The sequence below is a fragment of the Euwallacea similis genome, chromosome 1 (assembly GCF_039881205.1).
Source record: "Euwallacea similis isolate ESF13 chromosome 1, ESF131.1, whole genome shotgun sequence".
In the NCBI taxonomy this organism is placed as follows: domain Eukaryota; kingdom Metazoa; phylum Arthropoda; class Insecta; order Coleoptera; family Curculionidae; genus Euwallacea; species Euwallacea similis.
This window is the reverse complement of record NC_089609.1, coordinates 1,790,617-1,818,211: the sequence shown is the minus strand read 5'-3', so window position 1 is coordinate 1,818,211 and position 27,595 is coordinate 1,790,617. Positions and strand designations below refer to the sequence as shown.

General features: G+C 38.2%; 4 protein-coding genes across 12 annotated transcripts in view; 2 read left to right on the top strand and 2 right to left on the bottom strand.

The window, feature by feature from the left end:
- Nucleotides 1-128: 128 nt before the first annotated feature.
- LOC136410153 (ADP-ribose pyrophosphatase, mitochondrial) lies at nt 129-1,376 on the top strand. Its single transcript, XM_066392166.1, has 4 exons — nt 129-351; nt 411-645; nt 710-858; nt 910-1,376. Exons 1-4 carry the CDS (start codon nt 171-173, stop codon nt 1,194-1,196), a joined length of 852 nt encoding a protein of 283 aa, XP_066248263.1. The 5' UTR covers nt 129-170; the 3' UTR covers nt 1,197-1,376.
- A 1,343-nt stretch (nt 1,377-2,719) lies between these two features.
- MED1 (Mediator complex subunit 1) lies at nt 2,720-9,299 on the bottom strand. Its single transcript, XM_066392063.1, has 15 exons — nt 9,133-9,299; nt 8,759-8,898; nt 8,566-8,699; nt 7,937-8,512; nt 7,617-7,848; nt 7,385-7,565; nt 7,103-7,329; nt 6,822-7,046; nt 6,464-6,569; nt 6,205-6,397; nt 5,791-6,005; nt 5,069-5,738; nt 3,705-4,906; nt 3,389-3,450; nt 2,720-2,861 (listed from the first exon to the last, which is right to left on the bottom strand). The coding sequence occupies exons 1-14, from the start codon at nt 9,149-9,151 to the stop codon at nt 3,437-3,439; spliced, it is 4,134 nt and encodes a 1,377-aa protein (XP_066248160.1). The 5' UTR covers nt 9,152-9,299; the 3' UTR covers nt 2,720-2,861; nt 3,389-3,436.
- A 436-nt stretch (nt 9,300-9,735) lies between these two features.
- Nucleotides 9,736-12,247, top strand: LOC136410146 (phosphoribosyl pyrophosphate synthase-associated protein 2). The gene is made up of 6 exons (XM_066392155.1): nt 9,736-9,827; nt 10,855-11,348; nt 11,410-11,544; nt 11,595-11,735; nt 11,800-11,946; nt 12,000-12,247. The coding sequence occupies exons 2-6, from the start codon at nt 10,863-10,865 to the stop codon at nt 12,156-12,158; spliced, it is 1,068 nt and encodes a 355-aa protein (XP_066248252.1). The 5' UTR covers nt 9,736-9,827; nt 10,855-10,862; the 3' UTR covers nt 12,159-12,247.
- Nucleotides 12,248-13,760: 1,513 nt separating this feature from the next.
- The window catches only part of gw (trinucleotide repeat containing adaptor protein gawky), a 31,595-nt gene continuing 17,760 nt past the window's right edge, over nt 13,761-27,595 (bottom strand). For 8 of the 9 annotated variants that reach the window (XM_066394696.1, XM_066394689.1, XM_066394729.1 and 5 more), the window contains 5 exons: nt 27,203-27,414; nt 26,641-26,917; nt 26,323-26,442; nt 25,999-26,152; nt 13,761-25,945 (listed from right to left, as the gene is read on the bottom strand). In XM_066394696.1, coding sequence (XP_066250793.1) covers nt 25,788-25,945; nt 25,999-26,152; nt 26,323-26,442; nt 26,641-26,917; nt 27,203-27,414 — 921 coding nt within the window. In that variant the 3' untranslated portion in view covers nt 13,761-25,787. The remainder of the gene's footprint in view (nt 25,946-25,998; nt 26,153-26,322; nt 26,443-26,640; nt 26,918-27,202; nt 27,415-27,595) is intronic. The other variant, XM_066394714.1, reaches the window with a different exon arrangement.

Here is a 27,595-nt window from a genome sequence, read left to right as displayed (position 1 = left end):
CTGTCAAAAGATAGTGTTTTGTTTTTGTTTACGTCTTCAAATTTCACCGAATTTCTTTCTGCAATTTTTCCTCAATTTCATCCCCAAATGTACACCCCGTCTAAAACCCTTTTTATCCATACCATCATCACCACGTAATTAAGCGCCATACGATCTTCCGCATTCTCTTAATGTTTTTAGTCCTGAAAATGCACACCAAATGCAGAGGAGAAATCTACCCCTCAAGCAGTATAAAACGCTTATTGTTTCCTGATAAATTAGTGCCCTGGGCAATTCCTTTTGATCAATATAACCCCCCTGAATATGAATCAAAATCGTTACTTAACAAGCCTTGGGCAGATCCCTCAATAAGTATGTGAGGCTCCAAAAACTTAGTGATAAGTTTACTCATCCTCACATAACACTATTAGACGATGCCAGCTTTAAACCTAAATGGAATAAACTTGATGACAGAATTAATCGACGGAGCCATATGGGTGATTATCCAATACAGGATAAGAGGCCTCTAAATCCCAAGGGGAGGACTGGTCTTATAGGGCGAGGAATTCTAGGAAAGTGGGGCCCAAATCATGCAGCTGACCCTATAGTGACTCGATGGAAGGTTGATGATAAGCAGAAAAAGTGCATAAATAAATTAACTGGCAAGTAAGTAGTGTTTAGGGATTAACCTGAACTAATATATATCTAATACCTTGGGGGACTTTTTAAGGCAAATCTTGCAATTCTGCGCCATTGAGCGTCGAGATTGTGGCCAATGGGCATTACCTGGGGGCATGGTAGATCCAGGTGAAAAAGTAAGTGAAACTTTGAAGCGGGAATTTTTAGAAGAAGCTCTCAATAGTCTTGAAACATCTGAAGGTTTGTGAAGATTTATCCTTATTGATTTATTACTGCACAGCCATCTTTTAGAGCAACAAAAAACTGAGGAAGAAATGATTAAATCTTTCTTCACAAAAGGAGTAGAAATCTATAAAGGCTATGTAGATGATCCAAGAAACACTGACAATGCTTGGATGGAGACTGTGGCTGTTAACTTCCATGATGAGGAGGGAAAGCACGTGGGTAAATTGAATTTAAGGGCGGGAGATGATGCTGCGAAGGTGCGGTGGTTGGATATTGATAAAAGTTTGAATTTATATGCCAGTCATTCAGAACTGCTGAAAGCGGTGATTGAACGGTTGGGAGGACATTGGTAATTGAAATGCAGGTTGTAAATTGAAACTTATATTCTACTATGTATAATAATTGCAAGTCTTATGTATGTACATTTAAAAAATAATTTAATAGCTTAAACATACTTATGGTGCCATCCAACTTGGGCTTTGAATGGGTTGAAACAAAGTAGTTTGAATAAAATACTTCTTACATAGATGAAAGTGGATGATCAAACTCTTGTTCCTTGCCCCTTCTCTTTCCTTGTCAATTCACAGAAAATATTAAAAAATTCATTTGTTCAAATAGAATTTAAGGAAATTATGGTGGAAAGAAAGGAATAAGATTAAAGTGAAAAACATTTTGCCCAGATTCACATTTTGTACTTTCATATAAATAATCGTACTGTGGCGAAGTCGATATATAATAAATTAACATATATTATTAAATATAAATTATTTAGCATCAATTTACCTAAAATAGCTTAAATTATTCCTGAAGCTCGATAAATTTTTATCACAATCAAGGAAAATACCCGAAAACATGGACATTATTTCTTTAATGATTATCGAAATTAGCTACTTTCCTAGAGGGATTTACATTATTGATTTTTTTGTGTGTATTTTAACCCACAAATGACAAAAGTTTCTCTTCGTCAAATAACGCACAGTTGCAATTCATTAGAATTCATCTAAGTATCTAAAAGCGGCTTCAGAGGCATTCAACCAGTATTTATGAAACTCCCATAAACTACAAATTTTCCCCAAAAGCCCGCCCAAGAAAACACATGGCAGTTTATTAGTTAACAATTAGTAATTTAGAAGTCTGCGGAAGTTCGAATCGGGCATTTTATTTATGAACTTATCTCTTGTAGACGACATTCGTGCACAAATTGGCAAGGTTATGTCGGACTTATTGTCATTTTATGATTTTTAGTGTTAACTGCAAAACTGTTACTGATTATCTACAAAACCCAATTTCTGTTCGGTTTCCTTTCTCCTGGGTTGAATAAACTATAACTCTAAATTTTATTCAAAATATCAATCAAATACTCTACAGAAAAACCTTTAACGTTTTTACTCTGTAAGCTCACCGAGGTCCAATTTCTGCAGAAGTACGTGCAATGAATATGCAGTGCTTCTCATTTAAAAATCAAATCTAATTGGTTGCTTAATTTCTTCGATTATCTGCTTTAATTTACGACTATATGCTCAATTTCATTCTTTACCTACCTACAATAATGAAATTATCAACCCACACTATACTGTTAAATTTGAACTGAAGTTTGAGTTTCAGATTTATCAGTCATTTTACTGGCATACAATTGAGCCTTACACTTATGATTGTCTTACTAGCAGCTTCAAACAAACCTAATACTTAAGCCATCCGATCCGAACCTCATCAAACTCAACCCTTTCCCAATAGTAACTAATACCACTCGTCTCATTTCCCCAAGGTAACCAACCCTTCGTCGATCAAATCCTCATCCCCCAAACAGCTGGAGCTTCTGCTCGACGCCCTGGAATTGACAATGTGGACGCTGACGGACGGTGAGTGCGGATAAGGGGGCGCCTTGCTGAAGTCTAGGGCTTCGGTGTCTATAGTGGTTGTGGGGGCGTATTTCGACGCCAAATGAAGGTTATGTAGGGCTTCGCTGGCCGAGGGGTATGGGTTCAAGGGGTCGGTGGTAAGGAATAAGTCGTCGTTACCTTAAAAGCGAAAGTATGAACCTTAAAAGGGCTGCGTAAATAGGTAATTCATTTTTAGGGTGCTAAATTTCCAACGAGATGTTAGACTCTGATACTAAAATTATTACAGTTTGGCAAGGAAGATGTTTAGTCCTTTAACTCAACAACAGAGGATTGTCACAGTACCGTTTATGTAATAAACTAGTAAATAATAGCTGTGTGTCTTACTACAAAAAACCTGGACATTTGTTATGTTTCCCGGGGATTACTTTTCATTTGAGCCATCAGCGTGAATATATTTATGATTTTCAATCATTACTTGGTCAACTTTCGGCACACTTCCAGTGAACAGAATCTAACACGGAGTTGCTAATTTAACACCTAAAATCCTGTGTTGCATGTTAAAGAACTGCACTGTGCATACACTAATTTGAAGCGGCAATACATAAACAATAGACTAACTATGCAACACAACAATTTTATGTTTAAGTGATTTGTAAATACCCAAACCAGAATGTTAGTTAACGGTCAAATTCGGTAATACTTACAATTAGCGTATTATCACAATGAAAATTGGTTTGATTTGGGCAACAAGGTCAATTTGAGGATCCTGTAAGGAAAAATAAAATAAAACTGAAATAAAACAAAATAAAAATGCGCACGGAAAATTAGAAAAAATTCCAGGAGAAAATAAATTATAAGTTTTACTATATATTTTTATCAACCAAAAAAACTCTTTCTCTAAAAGTTTAAAAAACCAGAACTCACCAACTAGTACTATTTCTAAGAAATGAATTTTGAAAATAAATCTTACAAGTTGCCTACTATATCTGCGCAAATAAAGATATTTTCCTAACATCTTACCGGACAAATTCTGCGGCCCCTCTTTCTTTTTATCCTCCATGTCCTCAGTTTTGCCCGGCCCCAGTAGACCCATATTATTCCTAATCTTCTGGTCCAACGAATTCATCGCGGGTATGCTCAACGGATACTTGCTGATATCGTTCTTCACCATCATATCAAAAATTTTCGTGTCCACCGTACTCCTATTTACATTATTCATCTCGTTCTTTTTTTTATCTGATAATTTCGGAATTTGGAAACTTTTATCCAGAGTTTTCATCATTCCTTCCATCATCAGCGCTGAAGAATACGGATCTACTTTTGGCTGCATTTTAAAAATGTCCGACGAGTCGTTAGGGGTGGGACTGCCTTTGCCCCGCTCCTTCATTGAAGAAAATATAGATTTCTCCGAGGAGCTTTTGCTCGGCTTGAAGCGGTCTTTGCTCCTGCTCAAATCGGTGATGCTACCAGAGCCCAGTTTCGGTGATACTGAAGGCTTTGAAATTGATTTAATAGGCCCCAAAGGTTTGTTTGACCCGCTACTTCCTGGGGGTGGTTTATTTCCGCTCTTCAATCCAGTTGAAATATACGTAGTGGAGGAGTTGGGAATACCTGAGGAACTGCTACTTTTCTGCAATTGCTGAGGCTTCTTTGAAGCAGGTCCACTAGTGACACCTGGTTTTAGCCCAGTGTGAACCTTCGGGGATCCAGAGGTGCTTAACTGAGAAGGCTTAGCAGCTCCGCCTTGGGAGTTTCCACTCAGCAAGACCCCAGACTTGTTTTCTTTCGTCCTAGGCTTGTTGATAGTGAGCTTCATCCCATCGGAGCTGGTTTTCACCATGTATTCCGAGCTTTTCCCATCTCCCGTCAATTTTGCACCACTTTTCCCTCCATCCTTCGTGGGTGTTTTACCGCTACTACTACTAGACTTAGCACTGAGATCTGTGGGAACGTCACTATGCTGTGCGTTTACTTTGAAATTTAATTTATCCACGATGGCGGAAAGGGAACCTTTGCGGTTGCGCAGGCTGTTTGGGTTTCCCTTGGAGTCTGAACTGGGTGAAGGTAATGATTCAAGGGAACCGCTCTCAGAACTACTTATATTCAGATCAAGGGGTTTCATCTTGAACGAGACAGATGACGATGAAGACGAGGAGGAAGAAGAACTGGACTTAGTTTTGTTACTGCTGCCGCCAAAGATGTTGCGGGCTTTGTCCTTGTCCCTGGAAAATATTAGACTAATATTAATTTTATGTGTCAAAACAGTCAGAAATATGTGCAGAGTACAAGTTGGACTTTCTTGCACATATCTCCGATTGTTTTCCACGATTCAAAATTATTTTGCCTTTGATTCAAAAAACACCAAACATAATAATCAAACTCACCTGGATCCTTCTTTGCTCTTGCTCTTCTCACTTGACCCTTTAGTGGAGGGCGAATTTGCTGCGTTTTTTAACGTCGACATGCTCGGTTTGCCGCTCCCGCTTCCTGAAGGATGTTTCGGGCTAGATATTCCAGCGATTCCGTGTTTGGGACTGGAAGGGACATGCGCAGGAGAACTTTTGGGACTAGGACTGTGATGTGAGGCACTACCAGACGACTTTGGCTTCAGCAGGCTCGGACTCAACTTCCCCGATATGGATAGCGGCCTGTTTGAGGTGGGAGATGCGCTGAATTTTCGCATCATGTTCGGGGAAGAAGGTGTAGACCCCGACAATGGAGGGCTTTCGGCGGTCTTAATGCTGACAGACACAGGTTTCGATAAGGGATCTTGTTTCATCGGAACTTTCTCTGGAGGGCCCATGGGACTATCATCTCTTTTCCTTTTCCGTTTCTTCTCCTTATCTTCCCTATTGCTTCTACTGCTCTTTTTGTCTCTCCTGTCTTCTGAAGTTTTAACACCGGTAGTTATAGGGGTGATCGTAATTGACGTGGATATCAAGGGAGGCGCCGCCTGGGAGATGGGGATAATTTCGATGCCCATTCGCTTTTCCGACCCCAAATATGTGGGAGTGGGGGACGAGGAGATTGGAGTTATGCTCACATTTGGAGGAACTAAAATACGCTTTTTTGGTTAACTCATTTTTGTTTGTTTGCATTTTATTACCACCAATGTTTTTTGCAGTAAACTCAGAGAGAATACTACTACATGTGCTGCTGGGAGACTGTTCAGGGGGAGTCTTCCTGATAGGTAATGTGGATAAAATCTCGTCCATATCGACAGTTCCTGGCTCATTTAATGAAAACTCTCCTGCACCTTTTTCAATGTTGCTTAAAAAGTCCGACGAGTCCACATTGGACAGTTCCAAGTCTGACTGAGACCTAAATAAAATCATTCATTTTTTAAGAGCAAAATTATTAATTTGCTGCCTTCTTTAACTACAAGGCAATTTCCATAGCAACGTTGGAAGCAAATGTCTTACGAGTTAAGAGTTTTAGTTTTTATGGAAACTAGCTTGAGGTGAAAGTAAAAAATTTATTAATAATTTGATTCTAAAGGATATTCAAGCAAATATCTTACCCCGAATTTGGGGTGGCCACCTCGGTTTCCTGGGAAATCAGGGTGCTGCGCGACGTGGAATCGCAGCTGGACGTTTCAATATATTCCGAGTCTTCAGTGTTCGCTCCCACCTTCCGCTTGCCACTTTTCCACAAATCATCGGTGGCTTTGCGTTTGTGCTTCTTACCTGGACTTGGCTTCTCCGGCGGTGAACCTGTTGGTAATAAATTAAAAATGTAGTGAAAACTTTTTATTAAGAAGCGTGACTTATGGTATGTACCTGCCAGAATATTGGCCAATTCAAGATTCGTTAACGCCCTATCGGAAGGTGGGATGTTTAGAAAATTTGAACTGCTCATGGATTCGTCCCACATTGCTTGCGAGTCCTGGAAAGAAACACATTTTTAGCTTAATATAGGTGTTTACAGACTGACGCCACGTCAGTATCTAAACGTAGTAAAACTAAACTAAAAGTGTGCGACGTGCGACCGGAAAAATTTTGAGTAGTAGTATGGATCGAATCGGTGAGTCACACATAGAAATTAATTTTCGATGTGCGAGGTTGCTAAATTGCCTTAATTAAGAAGTTAATTGAGGTCAACAACAAATAAAAACAAAAACAAAAAACGATCCCTTACTTGCATCATGATCTGATGGTGCCCCTGTGGCCCATTAACTCCCGACTCTTGCTTGATCTTGTCCTGCAGCCCCCCGAATTCCGATAGGCCCGGCCCTGCGCCGGGGCCTTTGTGGTCGCCGGGATCAATGGAATCGAGGGGCAAACTAAAATTTTCCTGCCCGTGATACATGCTTGGCTGGACCGCCTGCCGTTCCCACATTTTAATCACTGCCCGCATTGTAACCTAAAACCACGGCATTTTTATCCTCTCACAATTTCAAACTTGGCACAATCTTTTACTGGAATTGAGAAGCTTGTGTTCAGCACCCTGGTGGCTACCTCTGAGACTAAATCTGGACTTGAAGGAGTCCTGGGTCTGCCAGGATACACTCTAACTTGTAGATTGGATATATCAGATAAATCTATATCTGCAGTGGCCATACATTCCTGTAGGGGATGCTCAAGGGCTATGGAAATTTGAGTTGAAGACAAGGCACTCACTTCAAACATGGTCAAATTGTCAAAGTCTGCAAAACCATCATTTTCAAACACTATCTTAAACTTCCCCAGAAAAAGACATACTTTGTCTGCTATTGGGCCTCACACAACTACCAATAATAGTGTTGAATACAGCCTGCTCCCTAAGGACCATAAGGATATTGGCTACATGGGCTGGATGAGTGAATGGAATGCTGGTCACAAAAGCTCCATTCATATTGCGATTTTCAGTCATGCAGTAGCAATGAGTTTGATCAGGAAGGGTCTGAAAGATTACCTTTGAAAAATGCATAAAGAAGAGTATTTATAGACCAACCACAAATAACCCCTTATTGTTGTTACAGGTTAGCTTTCCCTCACTAGTATGATTAACAATGAGATTTAGCAAAGGCTGAGGAGTGCTGTTGTCCACCTCATGCCATTGTTGGACTTGCTGAATCTTCCGTACTAGTGACAAACAGATGGGCATTGGTTTGTTGAGTTTCAGAGTGAAACAAGCTGGTAATACAGTGCTGTTTTGGTTGTTCATTTGATTATATACAGGAGTACTGCAACAAAAGGTAAGAATTAATATAACCTTCATGTATATCTTAACTTTATATATACTAAGCAACAAAATTTGGTACCCTCAGTTACCTTTTCCCATTCATACTCCTGTTCACAGTAATCAAAGAAGCAGTCTGCAATTTGTGCCCTACTGAACTTTCCATGCATACTGTAACCCATTGTCCCATCCCCTTAGAAATGACATTTTCTATACTAATTACATCCAATTCATGCTTATCCAGATTTAACAAATCATAAGGGGACACAAAGTATGTAAGTTTCATATTATGCCCCCCTCGCCTCTTCTCCAAAACCCCCACTGGAGATTTGTGTATCAGATTAAAGGGCTCTTTGAAGAAATTCTGTAGCTGTGCTAAAGTACACAAATCAGCCTCCAGTGCTTCCAGTGCTGTGAATGCTTTAGATTTGATTTTCTTGTCTGCATTTAGCTGGTAAATTGACACAAATCCTTCAAGTTGAGTAGTGAAATCTGTAAAGTCCCCTTTGGTAAGACAGTTGACCAGTTCAGTGCAGCTTTGCTGTTCCATTTTGCCCTCATGATGGATTTTTACATCTTTGACTACTCCTGTGGGATCCAGAATAATTTCTAGGTAGAACATGTCTGAAAATATGAATACTCCAGAAGTTTCCACTACAAATCTCAACCTAAAAAATCCACAATAAATTCGTCATAGGTATTGAGTATAGCAGATTTATACCCTAGCTGTCGAGTAAGACTTTCCAGCCTCTCGATCATACTCTGAAGGCCAGTAACTTTGATGAAATGCTGTAAAGTGTCTAAACACTTCTGGTGCTGGCTTTTCTCGACACTATCCAAAGCGTATCTCTTTTCCTGTTAAAAATATCTCCCCATAGAGTGCAAATTTAGATGATGGGTGATAAAAGACATACCAGAAGAGTCATGCGAACATGTTTTGAAATTTCTGGTAAAGTCTTCACTTGCGAGGCCTTTGAGCGCAACTTCTCCATAAGGATTTCAAGCTGCCAGTCTTTGGCCTTGTCTTTAGTAGACACAGGCATATTTAGGCAGTCTAAAGAGGAAAAGCGAGGAAATTTAGGTTTTCAATTTTGCCACTGCTGTTTCAAGGTGACTGCTATTTAGACTGGGGATTTTAGTATTTGGTTGTTTGTTAGTTTAAGTGTGTTGGTTGATAAAAACTTGAAGTTTTTAAATGTATTTAACTAAATTTGGAAAAAGGCAAATGTCAAAGGGTCAATATGTATAGAAAACATTCAGTTCTGGTGTAAAATACTGAACTACTTACTGTTCTGCAACTTGCTCATCGTGTTGCTGATTATCGATGTTTTATCTAAGAGATAAAAAGTTCATTTTAAATTGTTTATTTAGAAATTAGAAATTAATTTCCTCCAATATTCACAGTTCAAAGCACCAAACAACATACATCGTTCCTAGACGTTGACACAAATTCCTTTGTCCGCCATTTTGCATATCGGTGACATAAATGACAAATGGTCATGAACTGACAGGAATCATCCCCATCACAAGAGGATAAGGCCTATAGTTAGAATAATGGCAATGCCGCGAAAGATGCTTTTACTATCCGTTTTTAAGAATTTTCGTTGAAGATAATGGGCATTTATTTAATACATCGAATAATTTTCAATAAGGGAATTGCGAATGTTTTAATCTTCATCAATTTATGTGTATAGTTCCACTCGACAGGAATGTTTACTAAACAATGCAAAAAAAATTGATTGCATGACGTATTAATGTACAGCATGCACAGATACCAAGTTTTTTAATGCGGATTGTTTAATATATTGGTGATGACCGTAATACATGCGTGAAAGGTAAACGTCAAAAGCACCTGTTTTGCTATCTGTCTTTTTATTTACAGTTTTTTAAAAATTTTATTTTTGGTTTATGCATGGCACATATTTTCCAATATTCATATAAGAAAAAACAGTTAGTTATTTTAAGTTTGTTGCAAACCAGAAGGTGAGTTCAATTTAGTTAGTTTCTCCCACACTTGCAAAGATGTTTTTCTATGATGGAAAGCTATTTTGGTAGTTTGTATGGTTTATTTGGGTGTCACTTGTTCAAATCTGTTCTACAAACACCATCAATTAACTCTAATTATTTTCTTATTGCAAGGTGTAAATAGATTTTTTCATGTCATCAAATTTAGCTTAATATGTATTTGTACAGTGAATATTGGTGTGGATATAATAACTCTCTGCACTTGAAGGGTGTCAGTACCGCGCTTTAGCCTACCGGCGGCGTACGTTCTCAAACTCGATATGTTTGTTTTACCAATTCCTTTGGTGGACCAAGCTCAGCCTGCAGTCTGAACTTTATATTTGCCTGATCATAAAAGGCCTTAAGTGCAGGGGGTTAATCTGAAATAAGGGCAATAATCAAATAAAATTAGTAACCAAAGAACTTACTACAACTTAATATTTTTATTTCATTATCTTATTTCTTAGGATAATAAAGGTCAAGGATCATCATTAGACCAACAAACAGGTTCTTAATCAAAAACAGATTAATAATTTTAATATCTCTTAACAAAGTTTTGAATTTAAGACATCGTGGAGGGCGAGAGAAAGGTCGTGGATAATTGCTACATTATTATGATGGTCTTGAGTAGGTTACCATGATATCAAGGAAATGTTTACTCTTTGCTACTGTATCCTATAAGAAATTTTTTTCTTCAAAATTTTGTATAACACGTGGGAATTAACTTAGACAGACAATAATTCTAGAAATTGAATGAGATAAAGTTCATTTTTTCACAAAGAAGACTAGCTGTTTTGTGGCTGAGAGAGAGGGGGCCCATATGCAGTAAATAGGGGTGAGCTGACAAGGAAGAAGACCCCTAGGGGCTTAGTTACAGGGCTTCAGCCCCTCTTCCACATTTTACTACTACTATTATTATGTCATAAGACTAATAATTTGTGATCATCTATAATTAAAGAGGCTTCAACATATCACATTTCAAACTAGATTTTTCTTTCACTTTCAGCCCTTAACATGGATGCTCCTAAAACCTCTGACATCATCATAATTGCCGGTAACTCCCACTCCGAACTAGCGAACTTAATCGTCAAAAGATTGGGTGTTTCCATTGGTCAATGCGCCATTTATCACAGGAGTAACCGAGAAACTATGTTTCAAATTGGTGACTCTGTTCGAGGAAAAGACATCTTTATCGTGCAAACCGGGACAAAGGACGTCAACAACAACATAATGGAAATGCTGATTATGGCCTATGCTTTGAAGACCTCCTCTGCAAAATCCATCGTTGGAGTTATTCCTTACTTGCCCTACAGCAAGCAGTGCAAAATGCGTAAGCGAGGGTCGATCGTTACCAAACTTGTTGCTGAGATGATGGTCAAATCTGGAATGACTCACATTATAACCATGGACTTGCATCAGAAAGAGATTCAGGGATTTTTTGATTGTCCAGTGGACAATTTGAGGGCGAGTCCCTTTTTGCTTCAATACATTCAAGAGAGTGTAAGCTAAACAATTGTTTGTTATACATGACGCTTGCTGTAATTGTAATAATATTGATTAGATTCCCGACTACAGAAACGCAGTAATAGTTGCGAGGAATCCTGGTTCTGCAAAGAAGGCCACTTCTTATGCTGAACGTTTGCGACTGGGCATTGCAGTCATTCACGGAGAACAAAAAGAATCAGACGCAGATGAAGTATTTCTTTTGTATTATTTATTTATTTAGAATTAATTTTATAACTTCAGGTGGATGGACGTTATTCTCCTCCGATGGTCCCTCGCTCTCGTACCATGGATGCCGGAGTAGGAGTCCCCATTCACATTGCCAAAGAAAAGCCGCCAATTAATGTGGTAGGCGATGTCGGAGGTAGAATTGCCATAATGGTGGTATGTTAAAAAAAAACAGTTTGACGAAAATTTGAGGCAGTTTTCAGAACGCAAAATATTTTAGGACGACATGATTGATGATGTAAAATCGTTTGTTGCGGCTGCAGAAGTGTTGAAAGAACGCGGAGCCTACAAGATTTATGTTTTGGCCACGCATGGTCTCCTCTCCTCTGATGCTCCCCGGCTTATTGAAGATTCCCCTATCGACGAGGTAAATAACTGAAGGTATTTATATATTTATTTATGGCGAGTAATATTCTATAGGTGGTGGTAACCAACACAATCCCTCACGAACTGCAAAAGATGCAGTGTCACAAAATTAAGACCGTTGATATAAGCATTTTGGTGGCAGAAGCCATTCGTAGGATCCACAATAAGGAGTCTATGTCCTATTTGTTCAGAAATGTGACGCTCGAGGATTGAAAACTCTATCTATACTTCTAAGCCCAAATACATGTATATTGCTATAATTGTTAGTTTGCGATAGTAAGTGAGATACTTTTAATTGAATATTATATTACTTTTATTCGATAGTGTATCAGCTTTTTTCGTTCAGAAATATAATATTTGATAGAATGTTTTCTTTTATTGCACCCACAACCTTGAAGAAATGAAATATGCGTTAAAAATGGCTTTAAAACGCATGTATGGTACAACAGCTTCGCAAATTTTGATATCGAAAAATCACACGATAATTTTACTCAAACAAAAAATAGCGTTGCATTATCAGGAGCTAAATATACCTTCTCACACGTCTGTTTTCCTGGTACGAAATGTTAAATTTTCAGTAAAATACTCGAAAAACCGTGAACGCCAAGCCAGTGGTGTGCGTAACAATTTTACCCTAAAAATAATTAGTGAAAATTGAGTGCTCCGATTTCAGCGAGATTGGGTTCCGCAGTAGCCGTACCATACAGCTTCCATATGCTGCAGTCAAAACTCAAATTGGATAACTTCGATTTTTGGGTCCAAAAAATATCATGGACTATACATCATGAAAATTTTTAGACCCAAAAATCGAAGTTGTCCGATTTGAGTTTTGACTGCAGCATATGGAAGCTGTGTGGTACGGCTACTGCGGAACCCAATCTCGCTGAAATCGGAGCACTCAATTTTCACTAATTATTTTTAGGGCAAAATTGTTATGCACTCCACTGACTTGGCAAAGACCAAATAATCCGACAAATTTCAGGAACTCTCGATCCGTTGGCAGCTGTAGACTTTGCAGTAAGTCGATGTAAGAATCAGGAAAAAAGCAGTTGCCATTGAATCCCGAGCAAACTAAATTACCTACAAACAAAAAAATGAGTGGTCTCGAAATTTTTTTATGCTAATGCTTTTAAGTTCATTGACAATACTGTTCAAGTTATACGACACTTTTCGGTTAAAGAGTGAAACACAATTACATTTTTATGAAGAGAAATACATTACACTTAAAAAAACGCACCAGGATGGCTGATGCTATTTGTAATGTTGCGCCATTTGTGAAGTACGTGATGCACTACTTTCGAAATAGAAATAGATTTCTCCTGTGTAGGGATGCTTAGTTTGACTACTCATGTTTAGATGGCGTAAAAATTGCAGAACCTTGTATATAAACCTATTTAAGGTGTACAGATGGCGCTATGTTGATAGACAATAATGGTACACCGCTTTGTTCCCACGGATTCTCAGTCAAGCGAACAACAAACCGGGGGTTGTAGGAATCGCACCGCCAGCAGCCTTCGTTATCGGTTTTTACGTTTTTATTACAATCGGAACCGAAAAATAAATCATTTTCACTAAACAAAATAATTCCATAAGTGAATGTTAACTAGACCTTATCCAATTAAGATAAATAATTTATAATTATTACAAGCACAAGTTAACTATAAAAACAGAAATAACAATAGTAAATAAACAAACACAATAACTACCGGAATGAATTTCATACTCCTAATTAACGTCACGAGGCACTCGTGCAAGAAATTGTGGGACTCACAGGGAGGGGGGGGGGGGGGGGGGGGGCGTAAATAAATAAACAACTACATTAAGACAACCTTTATTACTGAATGCATACTGGTCATTTGGGTTACAAGTACAGAGCATCAACAACAGAATGTTGTTTAAAAGCACTTACGATAACCTAACTTAAATCTAAGTGCCCACCTGCACTGTACGCGTACTAATTATTGTTGGGAGACAAGATTGGACTCGCATACGTACAATTTTCAGGCAACTGTTTAAACATATTTAGAATTAAAATTACAGTGCAGCAGGGTAGTTCTCGTAACTTTAAAACTATCTTCTTTACTTATACAGGTTTGAAAATATTCTTCTACAACATTCAAATTGAGTTTACATAGGGTAGCGTATTACTTGAGGGGTGTTATTTAGTTTACTCTCTGATTTGATTTTTTTGTCTACTACTTGATATCATATCACCGTGACTTTTGGCCTGGTCCCTGAGTTTACCTTCCTAAATGACTCGCCCCTTTCATTCTTGTCACAGAGATTCTTTTTATATAAGGTTTCAGATCAGACTTTATCCAAACTTTTTACCGACATAATCCTAATCTACGTTTATCAACAGTTCGCCTTTTAAGACTTTTTACAGCCAGTGAGGACGTCGCCGCTCTTCGCATCTCATTGGAAAAACGTCATCTTCAGTGATGTTTGTGTAATAGTTTTAGATAAACGCGGTAGTTTATTTTTAAATAATTATTGTTATTATTTATTATTTCTTAAATTGTCAGCAATATCACATATTTGAAATCTGTCAATACAGGAAAGTTTATATTGCCTTATTCGATTTACCAGTGTTAATAGTTCGTTTTTAAACACAACCGCTTAACGTTTAAAATAAATACGTAAACTAAATACACACAGTACACAGACGGCGGCTATATAAATGTATTAAGGAACTAAAAAACAATTTGGAAGATGCGCGTGAGAGTGCTTAATATTAACAACAAAAGAGAACTGGAATAGTTTCAGTTAACGACATCAAAATGGACTAGATTTTACAGGAGGGAACTTGTTTTAGGCCATTTGTTGCTAGAATAATCATTATTTCATCCTGACATCAAATCGAAACAAGCAGAGTTGTGATGCTACAGGTCCGCGATCAAGTTTTGTATCGGGGAAAAACTTAAATTTTGGGGATATGCAGTGGGGCTTGTTAAGACACGTTCGAGAATTGCGCGAAATCCAGTTCTGTGCGAAGAAATTTCCAACGCGAAACTTTGAGACAATCAAAGCAACTGGGTGGCTCAAAAAACTCGTACCAACGAGACCCTTCTTTAAGCTACTCCCTATATTTTCCTTCAGTACGCCATTGATAAACGTGAGTTTGTTACAGACATACGTTGCAATTTTCAAGGCAGTGAGAGCTATAAAATTACTCTTTTAGGTTTTTAATACGACGCAAGCGGCGATGCCAAGTTGTCATTGGTTTCCGAGATTTTAGAGAAAAAAGAAAAATTACTCAACAGCTTAAATTGAATATATTTCTAAAATTATTATCCTGATCAAAACAACGAATTCTTTGTTGGCCTCTTCCTCTCTACAACACAGGCTTATTGTTATTTCAAGCTAACCTTTTACGCTTAAGGCATAAATACCAAATTTTTTGAATACGGACCTGGCATGTAATGCTTCGAAAGCGCTTTTCACTCCTAAAAGATCAGGCATCATTTGTGTTTCTTTTTAAGTCTTTTATGGTTTGTTTTAGTTCCCCGAATAAAAAAAAATCAACTGCAGCCATATCAGGAGAGCTAGATGGCCAACAAAAAAGAGGCACAAATGATGACTGATATTTCATTAAAAAAAGTAGGTTAGAATGAATGCCTTGAATACCAAATGTTATCTTGGAAAAATAGTACGCCCGCGTTGCAGACAGGAAAAAACCTAATAAAAACGTATTGAAATTTTTTCGATAGAACTTAGGTTTTACTTTTTTAACATTTACAATTAAAATTTTTAACAAATTTTCGGAAAACACAACCGGCCAAACCGTTTTTCCAACATATTCCAACGAGCCTCCAAAAATGGCGACTCTTTTCCCATCAAACTGATTTTCTAATCTCTCACCGATTCGGACACAGCAACGGTCGCGTACACCTAAACAAGACACCTTGTATATCGGACTTTACTAGATACCGAGATGCCCAACGTTTCGCGTAATTTCCGGCTTTTCCGTCACCCCCCGCGTTTTCTGCCGCAGATTCGTTAATTGTCATCATTAAGACTTATCAACGAACCTGCGGCCGTGCTACAGGGTGCGCAAACCACCTTCTGCTGCCAGGAAATGTAGCGCGCAACGTATTTTTTTCATGTGGATGATTTTTTAGCTACCCTGTACTGTTCATAAAATTTGCTTTTCGCGAGGGATCTATCGGACATTTCTCAACCGTAAGATTTCACGCCCTTCCCGGATGCAGCTTAACAAGCGGTGCCTTAACAAAGAATGTTTAAGAGGACAAATGTAAGAAGGCAACGAAAGATTACCCATCAGATATCAACGCAATAGAATAACAATACTTGTTCTTACAGCGAATTCTATCTACCGTGGCGAAGAGAAACTTGCATTTTTCCGTTATTTTCCACATCGTTTAATACTTAAATATGTAATAACGTATTTTCTAAACTAATATTAAGTAGTTTACACAATAATATACTATGAAATTATAACAATTGTACAAGAATCATCAGCCGTTATATACACATATTGCATTTTAAGTTATTTATACACAGCAAGTAAGCGTATGCGGCCGCAGCCGCCATGAGCAAAAGGTTTCTAAGCGAAATTTTGGCACGATTTCGTAATTAACCGGTGTGTTGTCTTTTGAACCGTGTGATATGACTCGGCCGTTGTATTCAAAAATATACGCGGAGATTCCATTGACAAATACCCAAGAAGAAGCCACCTTCACTAGTGTTCTCTCTTACTTTATCTGTGCAAAAGTCTTATATTATCTGATCGTCAGGAAAAGCGCCAGGCGGGGGCCGCTTGGAAGTTTTCCTGATCACCTGGTATCCCTCTACAGTCTTTCCAAAAATTACCTTAATCTACTTAAACTACGATTTTAAACTAGACAGAGAGCACACTTTAGTTTGTCATTTTAAGGCATATTTACTGTTTGATTGATCAACACAACAGAATGAAATCGAAATTGGCTCGTGAAATTTAGAACTGGAATATTGACGATTAGGTAATAGACACGACAGTGTAGTAATAATAATAATGCAAAAACGAATATAACCCTAAAAAACGATATTCAAGGAATGTTAATTTCATCATCAGTAAGTGGTTCTTATGCTATCCCTACAGCTAGACCTAACGATAGAAGAATGATAATAAATTCTACACCTGAGATTGAGGGCCTAACGTTCAATTTGCTACCCCACAACTACTTACATGTCATTCGTACCAATTCAGGAAAAATACCTCTGCGTTAGTAGAACAAATGTTATAGTACAATTAACCTACGCGATAAAACTCTTTTTTTGATAATATTAGAACATACATTATCTTTTTACAGTTGGCAGTACCTTGCTAGCGTGAATCGTCGCGGGGGCCGCGAGATCGACAAAATTACATTTCGACACTCTTTCGAACGTGAGCAGCCGCGAGCTGCGCCCAAGAAAAATACCAAGAAAATATCTGCCTCTGCTCACATTCCTTAATCAAGTAAGTCGTCCAAACGCACACCTTAGTTCTACTAGTTGTCTATTTTCTTCAGCGGTTTTATACAATAGTGGGGGCTAAACAACCGTAGCCGATTTTATTTGTTTTAAATATACAATCAATTCGCCTAAATATGTTTAAAAACCCTGTCTAAAGTCAGGCCCAAATTTTTCAATTGCACATATTTATAGGCACTTGAGTTGTGCGGAAAAGCCGTTATCCGCCCGATAACCGCCTCCCCGGTTTCACTATAAATAACATACTGGTAGAGTTAAAAATTAATCAGCACATATGGAATAAAAAGCACTAAACTATGACTATCACAACCATGGTTGGAAGAATTTGGCGAAATTCGAAAATCAATAATTTAAACTCAGCGTATTTAATATATGACACAAAAGGTCTTTGGTATATAGTGACAAGAGTAACAAAAGGTATTTCAGTTGTTTGAAAAAGAGACGGCAAGAAACCTGTGCAAAGAGGAGCTCTTAAATTACGTGTTAAATTTTGCGTCCTTATCAAATTAACCGGCGACAATTTATCCGGTGAAGAACAGCCTCGCACCGCCTTAAAGGTGGTAAACTACCAGTTTGCCCCCACGCTAATCTTGGTGCGATGCTGTCCTGCACGCAGTAAAGTCTTATATTACTTAAATACGGGTGCGGTTTTCCTAAGAAGTTAGTCCTGAACTGGGTCTAAACGTTCAAAAAATTGCACGCGCAACACGAGCTCGATCAAGAAGATTCACTCCGTTGCAAGACGTTTACGGTTAAAGCGTATAAAAAAAAAAAATCAGAGATATCTTCCGCGATCTTGGAAGCTCATATGTATGTGACGCCTGGAGGGCAACGTTCGATCTAAGGGGCGAGGGATTCCGACTCAAACCGTTACTGTTGTTAGTCGCCTGCTTCGCATCACCCACGTTAAAAAGAAAATTTTCCAACTGAGAGCAAAAAAAATAAGGGCGCCGCCTGGTGGCCAAAATACAAACAGGACAAAACAGAAAATTCTGCCATTAAATTTGACACTAATGACATTTGACGTAATTTTTGATTATAAGTTATTACGTCTAGTAGCGCCTTCATCAGAAGGTGAGGCTATTGTCGCGTATATACCACCATGAAGTCAGGGTAAGCAACTGAAATTACCGATGAAGGCGCGGCAACAAATCTTAACCACAGAAGGTGAGAATTACAAGTTCTTTCGTTTCGCATTTTCACTATTGGAAGCTGCATTTATTTTTTATGCCTCCGTGGAATTATTAAGTTTGAGATCTCAAGATAGTGACAGAAATCTCAATGTACACTTCCAAGCGGGGACTTTTCTGGCGACTTTTTTAATGATCAAGACTTTTGCTGGTAGATGGGGTAGGTGTCGAGATGTTCGCGAACATTCTGGATCATCCAGAATTTTTTTGACACTGGGAGAATGTCATTTAATCAAAAATTTTGGACATTTTCGAATTTTAGGTGACGCTTTTGCATTTTACCGACATGAAAGATCTTCCAGATGTTATAGTCCTCGCACTTTTTTCGAAAAACCCTCCAGAATGTCAACCTGTACTAACTTAAACATCTCTTAAAAAGGTGAATCGCAAATTAAATGATCAGACATCGAGAGAAGTCGGGAAACAAGTTTCACGAAGAACCTTTTTCCTAGGTTTAAACCCAGTTCGGGGTCAGTTCGCCCAACCGTACCCCCTAATCAGTTCAAGGTCGATTTAAGGAAACATTATTGATTACAAATAACTAGAAACATAAAGCGTATGGTGACCAACTAAATAATACTTGAAGACGAGGTATTGCACAGTTCTAGGCGTATGCAACTCCCTGGAGTTTTGTCGTTAATACTACTTTTACTGACTAAATGCTGCCACTATGTAAGTAACAATTTTATTTAAGTATACTTAATTATTACACTACGACTTAAAGTTACCCATTAACCATTTCTCATGTTTTTTTTGCAAGTTTCTCTCGATAGACAGAACGTGTTTGCTCTCACTTAATCGTCAGTGAAACGGAAAAAGAGATCCATAATGTTACATCACTACGTCTCTTTTTTTAGTAGTCATTTCGGGGAATTTTCGGCGCGCAGGGCGCGGCCATTTTTTTTACAAAATAGAGTCATCCAAAAGACTTAATTACTTAAAGCTCATTAGTCAAATGTAGGTTATCCATTCTTGGGAAAAACTGAGACCAAGCAGGTCACGATTTCAATTATTTACACACACGTTTATAACAAAGTCAAGAGGCACATCGATTGGTATTATCAAGTGTTACATGAACATTGCGCGTTTTACTCATTTTTGCTACTAAAAGCGACAAGCTCCTATGTATTAATGTCAACGGCGTTATTCTCGAAAAAACTGTAATTTCCTTTAAAAAAGTCATATCCATATATACTTTAAAAAGTAATAATTGTTATTATTGCCGATTCATAAAAATAACTCTATACTATACCTATTTATAAAGTCAGGGTTTCAATTTTTGGCAGACTTTAATGTGACCTTGTCAAAGTTACTATAAGACAGATCCGGAACCGAAGGTTTCTCAGACGAGACCATCACCTAATCTTCTCCGAGTATCCTGGATAAAACGAGGCACAACCGCGATTATTTTTTGATATACGACGTATGTATTGCAATGTAGGGAAATGAACGGTGGTTCGAACAAGATTAAATGATGCCCGTGGTTATAGTATCGCAGTAAGTTTCATTGATATGAATCAATAATTAATTAAAGTAACCTAAAAACAATGATTTTTGGCATTACGTTCTAGTTTCGACTGAGCGTTAATAATCTCAAAAAGGAAAGCGCCAAAGGTGTCTCTAATACAACAGCAAAAATAAGTCTTTTTCTTTAGAACAGCGTCTGCTCGAATTTAGGTCAGGTCAAGTGAACTACATAAGACTTAAAACTACCGAACACCAAGAATTCACTACAATACGATGAGGGCTGCCGCCCTTAATTCTACTCCCCCTAGTACACGGTGTATTTATTATATAATATACTCTTTTAACTAATATAATATATAGTATTTAGTGGCAATGATTAAATATATAATATTATATTAATATACTTGAAAACACAAGTGGCACTTTGATCACAAATACTGTCAACCTAAACGAAATACTAACTGGTTTTCAACATTTAATTTCACTAGTATTATTATTATTATTATTAAGATTATCCTGAACTTTTTGTCGAAATGTTTTGTGTAAGTTTAGTACGTATCGTGCGGGTTATCGAAACCGTTTTCGTTGATCCATTTGCGTTATGTATTGCAAATCATCAGGTAACATTGGTGGTACATTCTTGCAAAGTCCAGCCACGAGTAGTATAAATCGTGCACAGTCTACGCTACTTATTATTGAAGCTGAGCTTATAATATTTCTTTTTTTTTTGTTTTTTTTTCCCAGTATTATCGGTTATAAATTATAAACAACGTTTACAGTCTAAAAATTGAAAGGTACACAAATATCAGATATTTAGGAAACTAGAAGTGATGCGCGGAGTTGCCCGTTCTTGACCAGACAAGCCCGTGCATTGCGCTTTTTTAATGCACACTCGATAATATATACAACATTAGTAAGTAAATCACAATACGCGTTGGCAGTCGTGTGAAGTTTCTGTACGCTTAGGCGAAATTTGGTATCAGTGCGGCAAGTTGAGGGAAGAGAAGACTCGCGATGCGGAAAGAAATGTAGTACCGGCAATTAGCTATGACTTCACTGGAAATTAGGGTGTTTACTTTATGCATTTTACCTACAGTCCTAGTCCTCCTTTGAATCAATCCCCTTGCATTTTCATATTTATTTTAACTTTAAAAATCACCAAAAAAATTGCGCAGTGTCCCTTTTTAAAAACACCAGGGATCACTTACAAAAAAAGCGAAAACTTTTCTGCCCCCTGAGACCGTGAAATGACCCGTTTTATCAGTGCCCCCACCGTATTACTTAACAGGTCACTACAGAACCGACCATTTGGGAATTCGACCAATTTTCATTTTTCTACTTTCCCTACCCTTAGATATGCAACAAGGGCTGACGGTTAAACTTCTCGCTTTTGTTGGTTGGAACTTTGAATGTGGCGTTTTAGTGGTGTTCGAAAACAACGGCTCGCAACAATTGACCCCGAAAATTGTCCTGGATTAGCAGTCTCGTATGGAAGGACCCATAAGAATCTACGAATTCAGTAAAGTTCTTCGAGACATAAAATCAAGATCAAAGGGATGAAACACAGAATTGGACAATTTTTTTCTAAAATTGGACTACCGGATTCCTCTACATTTACCAAAGCTGAAGGTTTGCTCTTAACATAGGACAACCAAAATCTGCTAAAAATCTTGACTTTACTAAACATGAATTTTCAACTTTAACTAGGACCAGTCTACAAAAAACATAAGAAAACAGGCCTTTAAGGACTTCCCTTACCCTCTTACTTCACCAACTTTAAAGAACAAAAAAACTGAACAACGTCCTATAGTGACCATTATTTTTTTTGAAGCTCTCAATCTTCCCGTGCCTCAACGACTGCCAATTTGTTTCACATAACCGGAAAAAAATCACTGTTGGGGACGTAAGTCTAAGAACCGCCTGCAACTAAGCAAAGTTTCGTCACCTGACGGTTGGAAGTGGTGAAAATTTGGAAAGAAAACGCTTTAGCTGAATGTTCGGTAAACAACCACTATAGAAAGGCCGCGCTGTCCAGACAAACCATTGTCGATTGCTCGTGAGACTTAATTTTAGATCAGTACCGACGATAACGACACCTGGGCTTGAGAAATCCCCCGTGACCTGCGTGTAGATCGTCGCGTAAACGTATGATTCAGAGTTTGTGGTTGTCCGATTATATAAGAACACACAATATAACCCTACTACCAAGTTTCTTAAATACTAAGTAATATCGTAAATCCCTAGAGACTAATACATATATACTAAAATGTAAATTGGCAATAAGATACTAAATATTCTCTATTGGAACTTATGAGAGAGGTCTATTTTTTCCAGGAGGCTTAAGTAAAGCGTCTTTTTTAAATGTTTAAAGCAGTGACAGCCTGCTAGAAAGAACAGCCCGTGATTTTTTGCACCATTTATCTCGGGGCAGTGTCCGCTTCCCGGGACGCTTAGAAATAAAATCCCTAGGGAAAATTCCGCTTATTAAAAATACTCCTCTTTATTGATAAATTCATTAACGATTATTGTTCCATTGTTTTTGCACGATATGACTCGGACATTCCGCGCCCGCGAAGCGGACGCCTTTCCCCTCCAAAAAGCTACTAAACAAACAATAGCTTTCCCAAAACAAAACTTTTTTTAGATTTTTTTTTTGAAAAGTTATTATTAAAAATTAAAAAGCCACTTAAGAGTCACAGCACAGTTATGTACTTCTTTAAAACTGTTAGTTCATTCAAAAATGATCATATTGTGAGCGTCGAGGCGGGGGCCGTCCCGGCCTCAGTGACACCCAAACCATCGTCTTAAAACTTAAAATTCGATTTTACAATTCACAATCAAAAGGCGCGACCGCAGACGCACTGCCGCCTCGACGCACGTCCGTTCGATCCCAACGTTACGCACCGTACAATAAATGCATTTAACTAACGCGAAATCGAAGATGTATCAACTTCAGTCTTTTTTCACCACTACTAGAGGTCGTTTGGTAACTTCCGCGAATGAAGAAGACGAGTAAACAGGACTAGAAAATGTGCCTCAGAGACTGGGACAGGGTTTCGCACGCGCAGCTGCCTTTTAGATTGTTTCCAACAACAATAAAAGGAATTTTATAATAGCGAATACACTTCGGGTGACCGAGAAATAACATCACAGAGAAAAGCAGCTAGTCAACATAGGACTTTTCTATAAAATTGAGCATTATTTTGGGAGGTTTTCTTATAGACTAATGTACACTCGAGCTTAGCAAAGGGTTTAGGCTCATTGGGAGGCCTGGGCGACGTTCGAGACAATTATAGTACATGTGCTTAAATTAGAGAAAAGTTGCGCAGTCCAGACAAAATGAGGTTGTTGAATTTTGGAAACTCCTACTAGCGAAAATATATATAAAAGACGAGAAATTATTTATAATCCTTTTGAAGTTGGCCATTGGTACTGCAAAATTTAATTTTTGCTGACAGTTTTTTTTGCAATTTAACAAAATTAATATTTAAAGTTATGAACCGCCCCCGGTAGCTTTTTACGCTTTGAATTTTACATCCTTACCTTGCACAGCTCACAAAAACGCGTTCCTATGGCCAGCAATACAAAACACACCAATACTTACAGGGGACGTTTGCAAAGTTTATTAAAATGATGTTTAGGTTTAAGAGTAATACAGAATGATGTGTACACAGGAAGATTTAGTTGTGCTTAGTAATGAATGGATGAATGAATCATCGGGTCTACCATGTATAGGACACGGGGATGGGCCGGTCACGTCCCGCCGATGTAGACGGTACATAAAACAGCATTTTCCATAGCATTACACCAAGCAACTTTTGTCTAATATCTTTTGATTGACTCCGCATCTCCTACGGTTTTATTTTTAAATTGAACAAACGTATAAATTCATTAATGTAATTTAGAAAACTGCGAGAATTTCGGGAAGAATCATCTCACAAAGTCAAAATAACGCGAACTGAATCAACCCTTTGCCTGTCTGCTGATGTTAAGTGTAACCAGATGTCTGCGCTGCGTAACGTCGGAATGGACCGGAAACCGCGTTTCTCCATCGCTCGATCCACTTTCACACTGTTAGCTATAAAGTTGAATCTCGATATTGTATGAACACCACAATAACACATGTTTGTTAATTCTTATCGTGATCAAAACAATCACAGTATACAGACTAAAAATGTAACGATATTCAAAGTCTACGGCTAACACATCCATTAAACACAGAAATACATTTATTATAATATGATTTAAGGGTATAATAAACTTTCATTAATTAGAACGATATTTTGGTTTTTCAACGTTTTAAAGAATTTTATTACTAAAATTTATTTAAGAATACTTTCATTTAGCGTGCAGTCTAAGAACTGATTGTGGTGGTGTTTTTTTATTTTGGGACTAATCCAACCCAAAAATATTTTAGTTAACAGCTTACGTAAACATGTATAATTTGTAAGTGTAATTTGATATATCAGGAATAGGAGATCACAGGTTTTGCGGGGATTGGAGAGTTCCCGACGCGACACTACCGACCCACCCTCGAGGTTTGCAGCTGAGTTGCGTTTAGGCCCAGCTGCGGCCGGCCCTTCCACTAAGCGGTGCCCGAGTTTTTGAGCTCTTTTATAATTGAATTTTACCTCAAATTAGCTAGTATAAAAAGCTCAGTCTTTCAACACATTCTCGCGATATCATTATTTCAACGGAAACATTCTCTGTAGCGGCGGCTCAAAAACTGCGGGATTTATCGGGTCGTTATCGACTCTCTCTCGGTCTCTAAATCTAAAATCGCACCTAGTAGAAAATCCCCAGCACGAATTTCCGTCGCTCTACTTAACCGAAACACATATAGGATAGGATACATGCCACGAAAAGAATACCACACCGGGCTCGCTTACCGTTATAGACAAAATAACTTAGGTACCTTTAAATTACGATTAAACAATAATAATTAAAAACAATGTTAATATTAAATTGTTAATATATAGGAAAATATCTGAATATGAGAAAGTCTACGCTAAGAGCTCGAAATATATAAAATGTAATTATTATGAGTTTGGTCACGTAGTTAAATATATATATTTCATTATATAATATATTAATATTAAACCTTGCTTAATTGGGACTAGTTTAGGTTACATTTCTTCATATTTTCATATGCGTCACTTGGTGCGTTTAAGTTGAGCTCGGTACCACTAAGAACGTAAAACGCATCGCAGTCGGATATTAAGTCGCTAATCGTGTTGACACAACGGTATATCGATCTTGTTTTTAAAGCTAAAACTCGCAGCGGCTGAAACGCTTTTCAATGCTTTTATAGAGAAAAAAAATGGCAACTCGAAATTAAACAATAAGAACGCAAAAAATAAAATTACCTCCCAGTTTTTCGCACTCCACTCGACGTGTGGAAAATAGTGTACATTTGGTATCCACCTTCCCCTTAACTCTTACCCTAACTATTTAAAAAGAAAAACAAAATATATTCTACAACAACAACTTACGTAGATCACCGCATAATAATTAGTTATTAAAGATAGAAATCACTTTACAATAACAGTAAAAAGTTCATTTCAGTTTAAATAATACAATAAATATCAGCTTCCAAACGTTCTACCGTTTACGCGTTTATCAAGGATAAAAACAATAAAATTTGAATAACGTTGACGGGCATAATTAGCGAATATCTTTTATTCTTAGCGTATTTCGGGTTGTTTTTGATTTACATTGACTCACCACCTAGCAAGTCGTTGGGTAAGTATGAGTTCAGGCTGGAGGGGGTAGCTCTGGCCGGGTCGCTGGAGTCCAGGGTGGAGTTACCCCAGAGACTTGACGGGTTGTTAGGCCATGCTGTTGAACTCCATGTGTCACCAGCCCCACCTAAAAGAATTCACTAGGTTTTCGACATCATTACAAAAGGACTTCTAACTTACCCGGTTTTGTCGAGGAACTGCGCCATCCTCCAGAAGAGCCACTTTGCTGGTTGGCGGCGATGTTTTGCATGAGAGTGTTGGCGTCCCAATCTGTGGGGTTTTCAGCGAGAATTGTGGTATTGCCGAGAACGCAGTTATTCAACGCGGTCTGCGCCTGAAATTACCCTAAACTTATTTCCCGCACACACCCAAAACCTCCTAAATAAACTTAAAAGAAAAAATTCATACACAACGTCTGGAATCACCACCTACTCATAAATTGGATCCGTGTTTATAATCATGAAAGTCCTTGAAACGAGCGAAAACAAAAAGACAAACACATACCTTGGTGGCCTCCTCGCGGGATGAATATTTGGCAAGTGCAAAACCTTGGTGTAGGTGAAGGTGGAAACTTAGCAATGGGCCATGTTGCATGCAAAGCGTTCTTAGAGTCGATCCATCAATCTAGAATTAAAGACCACCCATCAGTTACCTCTGATGTTTAACAAAAATTATTGAATAGATTGTTGGGCTACCCTGTATAAGTCGCAAACAAAAACAAAATAAACTTTTAAAAAATGAAAGCATGATTTTTTAAAATAATATTCTTGTATTTTTGTGAGAAAACACCATAGAAGTCAATTTAAAAAAGTAAAATCGTACCTGGGCAGTTAAGTTTCTCAACAGCAGCCACTGGGAAGCCCCACCGGATCCGCCCCAGTTACCGGAGTTGCGTTGAGCTGCATTGCCGCTCCATGGGGCCGAACCGCCTCCTAATTGTCCTGTCCAGCCATTGGCGAGACTACTGCCACCCCCTTTGCCTGCTAGGCCTGGGGGTGGGCCGCGTGACTTCTGTGTCGGCCATAGTTCCGAAGTAACTGCGGTGCCGGGATTCAAGTCGCCCAAGTTACCTTTGCTTGAGGGTAGCTTGACTTGAGAACTACACGAAGGAAAAACCGACAATTTTATTTGCGCAATAAAAAAAAGTTCGTCTAGATTTGTTTCGTGGGGGAAATTCAGAAGAGTATATTTGGCATCACGACTTGTGTCAGTAATTGGATCCGTTGTGATCATCATTAAAGAAAGAGCTGGAATAAGAAGTGTTTTGGATCAATTTTCGAACGCGGAATGTTAGAACGTAACTTCTTTTAATAACGTACTTTTTGAGGAACAATTATCAGGTTAATTTAAAAAACACAGTCCACGCCAGTGCTAAATAATTTACCTGGTGAAAGCACTAGAGGTAGAAGGGGGATTAAACGACCACGTGGATGAGCTGAGGGATTGCATGGCGTCGCTAGCCGGAGGACTTTTGCTCGCATTAATGCCGAATAGCTCGTTATCTTTGACGTTGATGGCGGCGAGCGATAGCGGCGAACGCACCACTGAACCGGGCGTGATGCTCGGATCGTCTTCGATCGATTTGATCTGATTGCCCTAGAAACATATTAGATACACCCATATTTAAATCTGGTGTCCGTAAATACTGAAGCCGTAAACACATCATTAAACATCATCATGCGACATATGGGAAACATAGTGAAGACTTCCATTTCATATAAAAAAAACACGTCAAATGCATTTATTCTTCTTACGTAATGCAATAATAATGCGTTTG

Excerpts from the sequence above, each read along its gene's own strand:
- LOC136410153 (XM_066392166.1), top strand. The coding sequence starts at position 171 with ATGTTTTTAGTCCTGAAAATGCACACCAAATGCAGAGGAGAAATCTAC. Across the intron at positions 352-410 it reads TTGGGCAGATCCCTCAATAA|ACGATGCCAGCTTTAAACCT; the intron begins GTATGTGAGGCT and ends TAACACTATTAG. Across the intron at positions 859-909 it reads TAGTCTTGAAACATCTGAAG|AGCAACAAAAAACTGAGGAA; the intron begins GTTTGTGAAGAT and ends GCCATCTTTTAG.
- MED1 (XM_066392063.1), bottom strand. Across the intron at positions 8,513-8,565 it reads AGTCTTACTCGACAGCTAGG|GTTGAGATTTGTAGTGGAAA; the intron begins GTATAAATCTGC and ends TGGATTTTTTAG. Across the intron at positions 6,570-6,821 it reads ACCATCAGATCATGATGCAA|GACTCGCAAGCAATGTGGGA; the intron begins GTAAGGGATCGT and ends GTTTCTTTCCAG.
- LOC136410146 (XM_066392155.1), top strand. The coding sequence starts at position 10,863 with ATGGATGCTCCTAAAACCTCTGACATCATCATAATTGCCGGTAACTCC. Across the intron at positions 11,545-11,594 it reads AAGAATCAGACGCAGATGAA|GTGGATGGACGTTATTCTCC; the intron begins GTATTTCTTTTG and ends TTATAACTTCAG. Across the intron at positions 11,947-11,999 it reads AAGATTCCCCTATCGACGAG|GTGGTGGTAACCAACACAAT; the intron begins GTAAATAACTGA and ends AATATTCTATAG.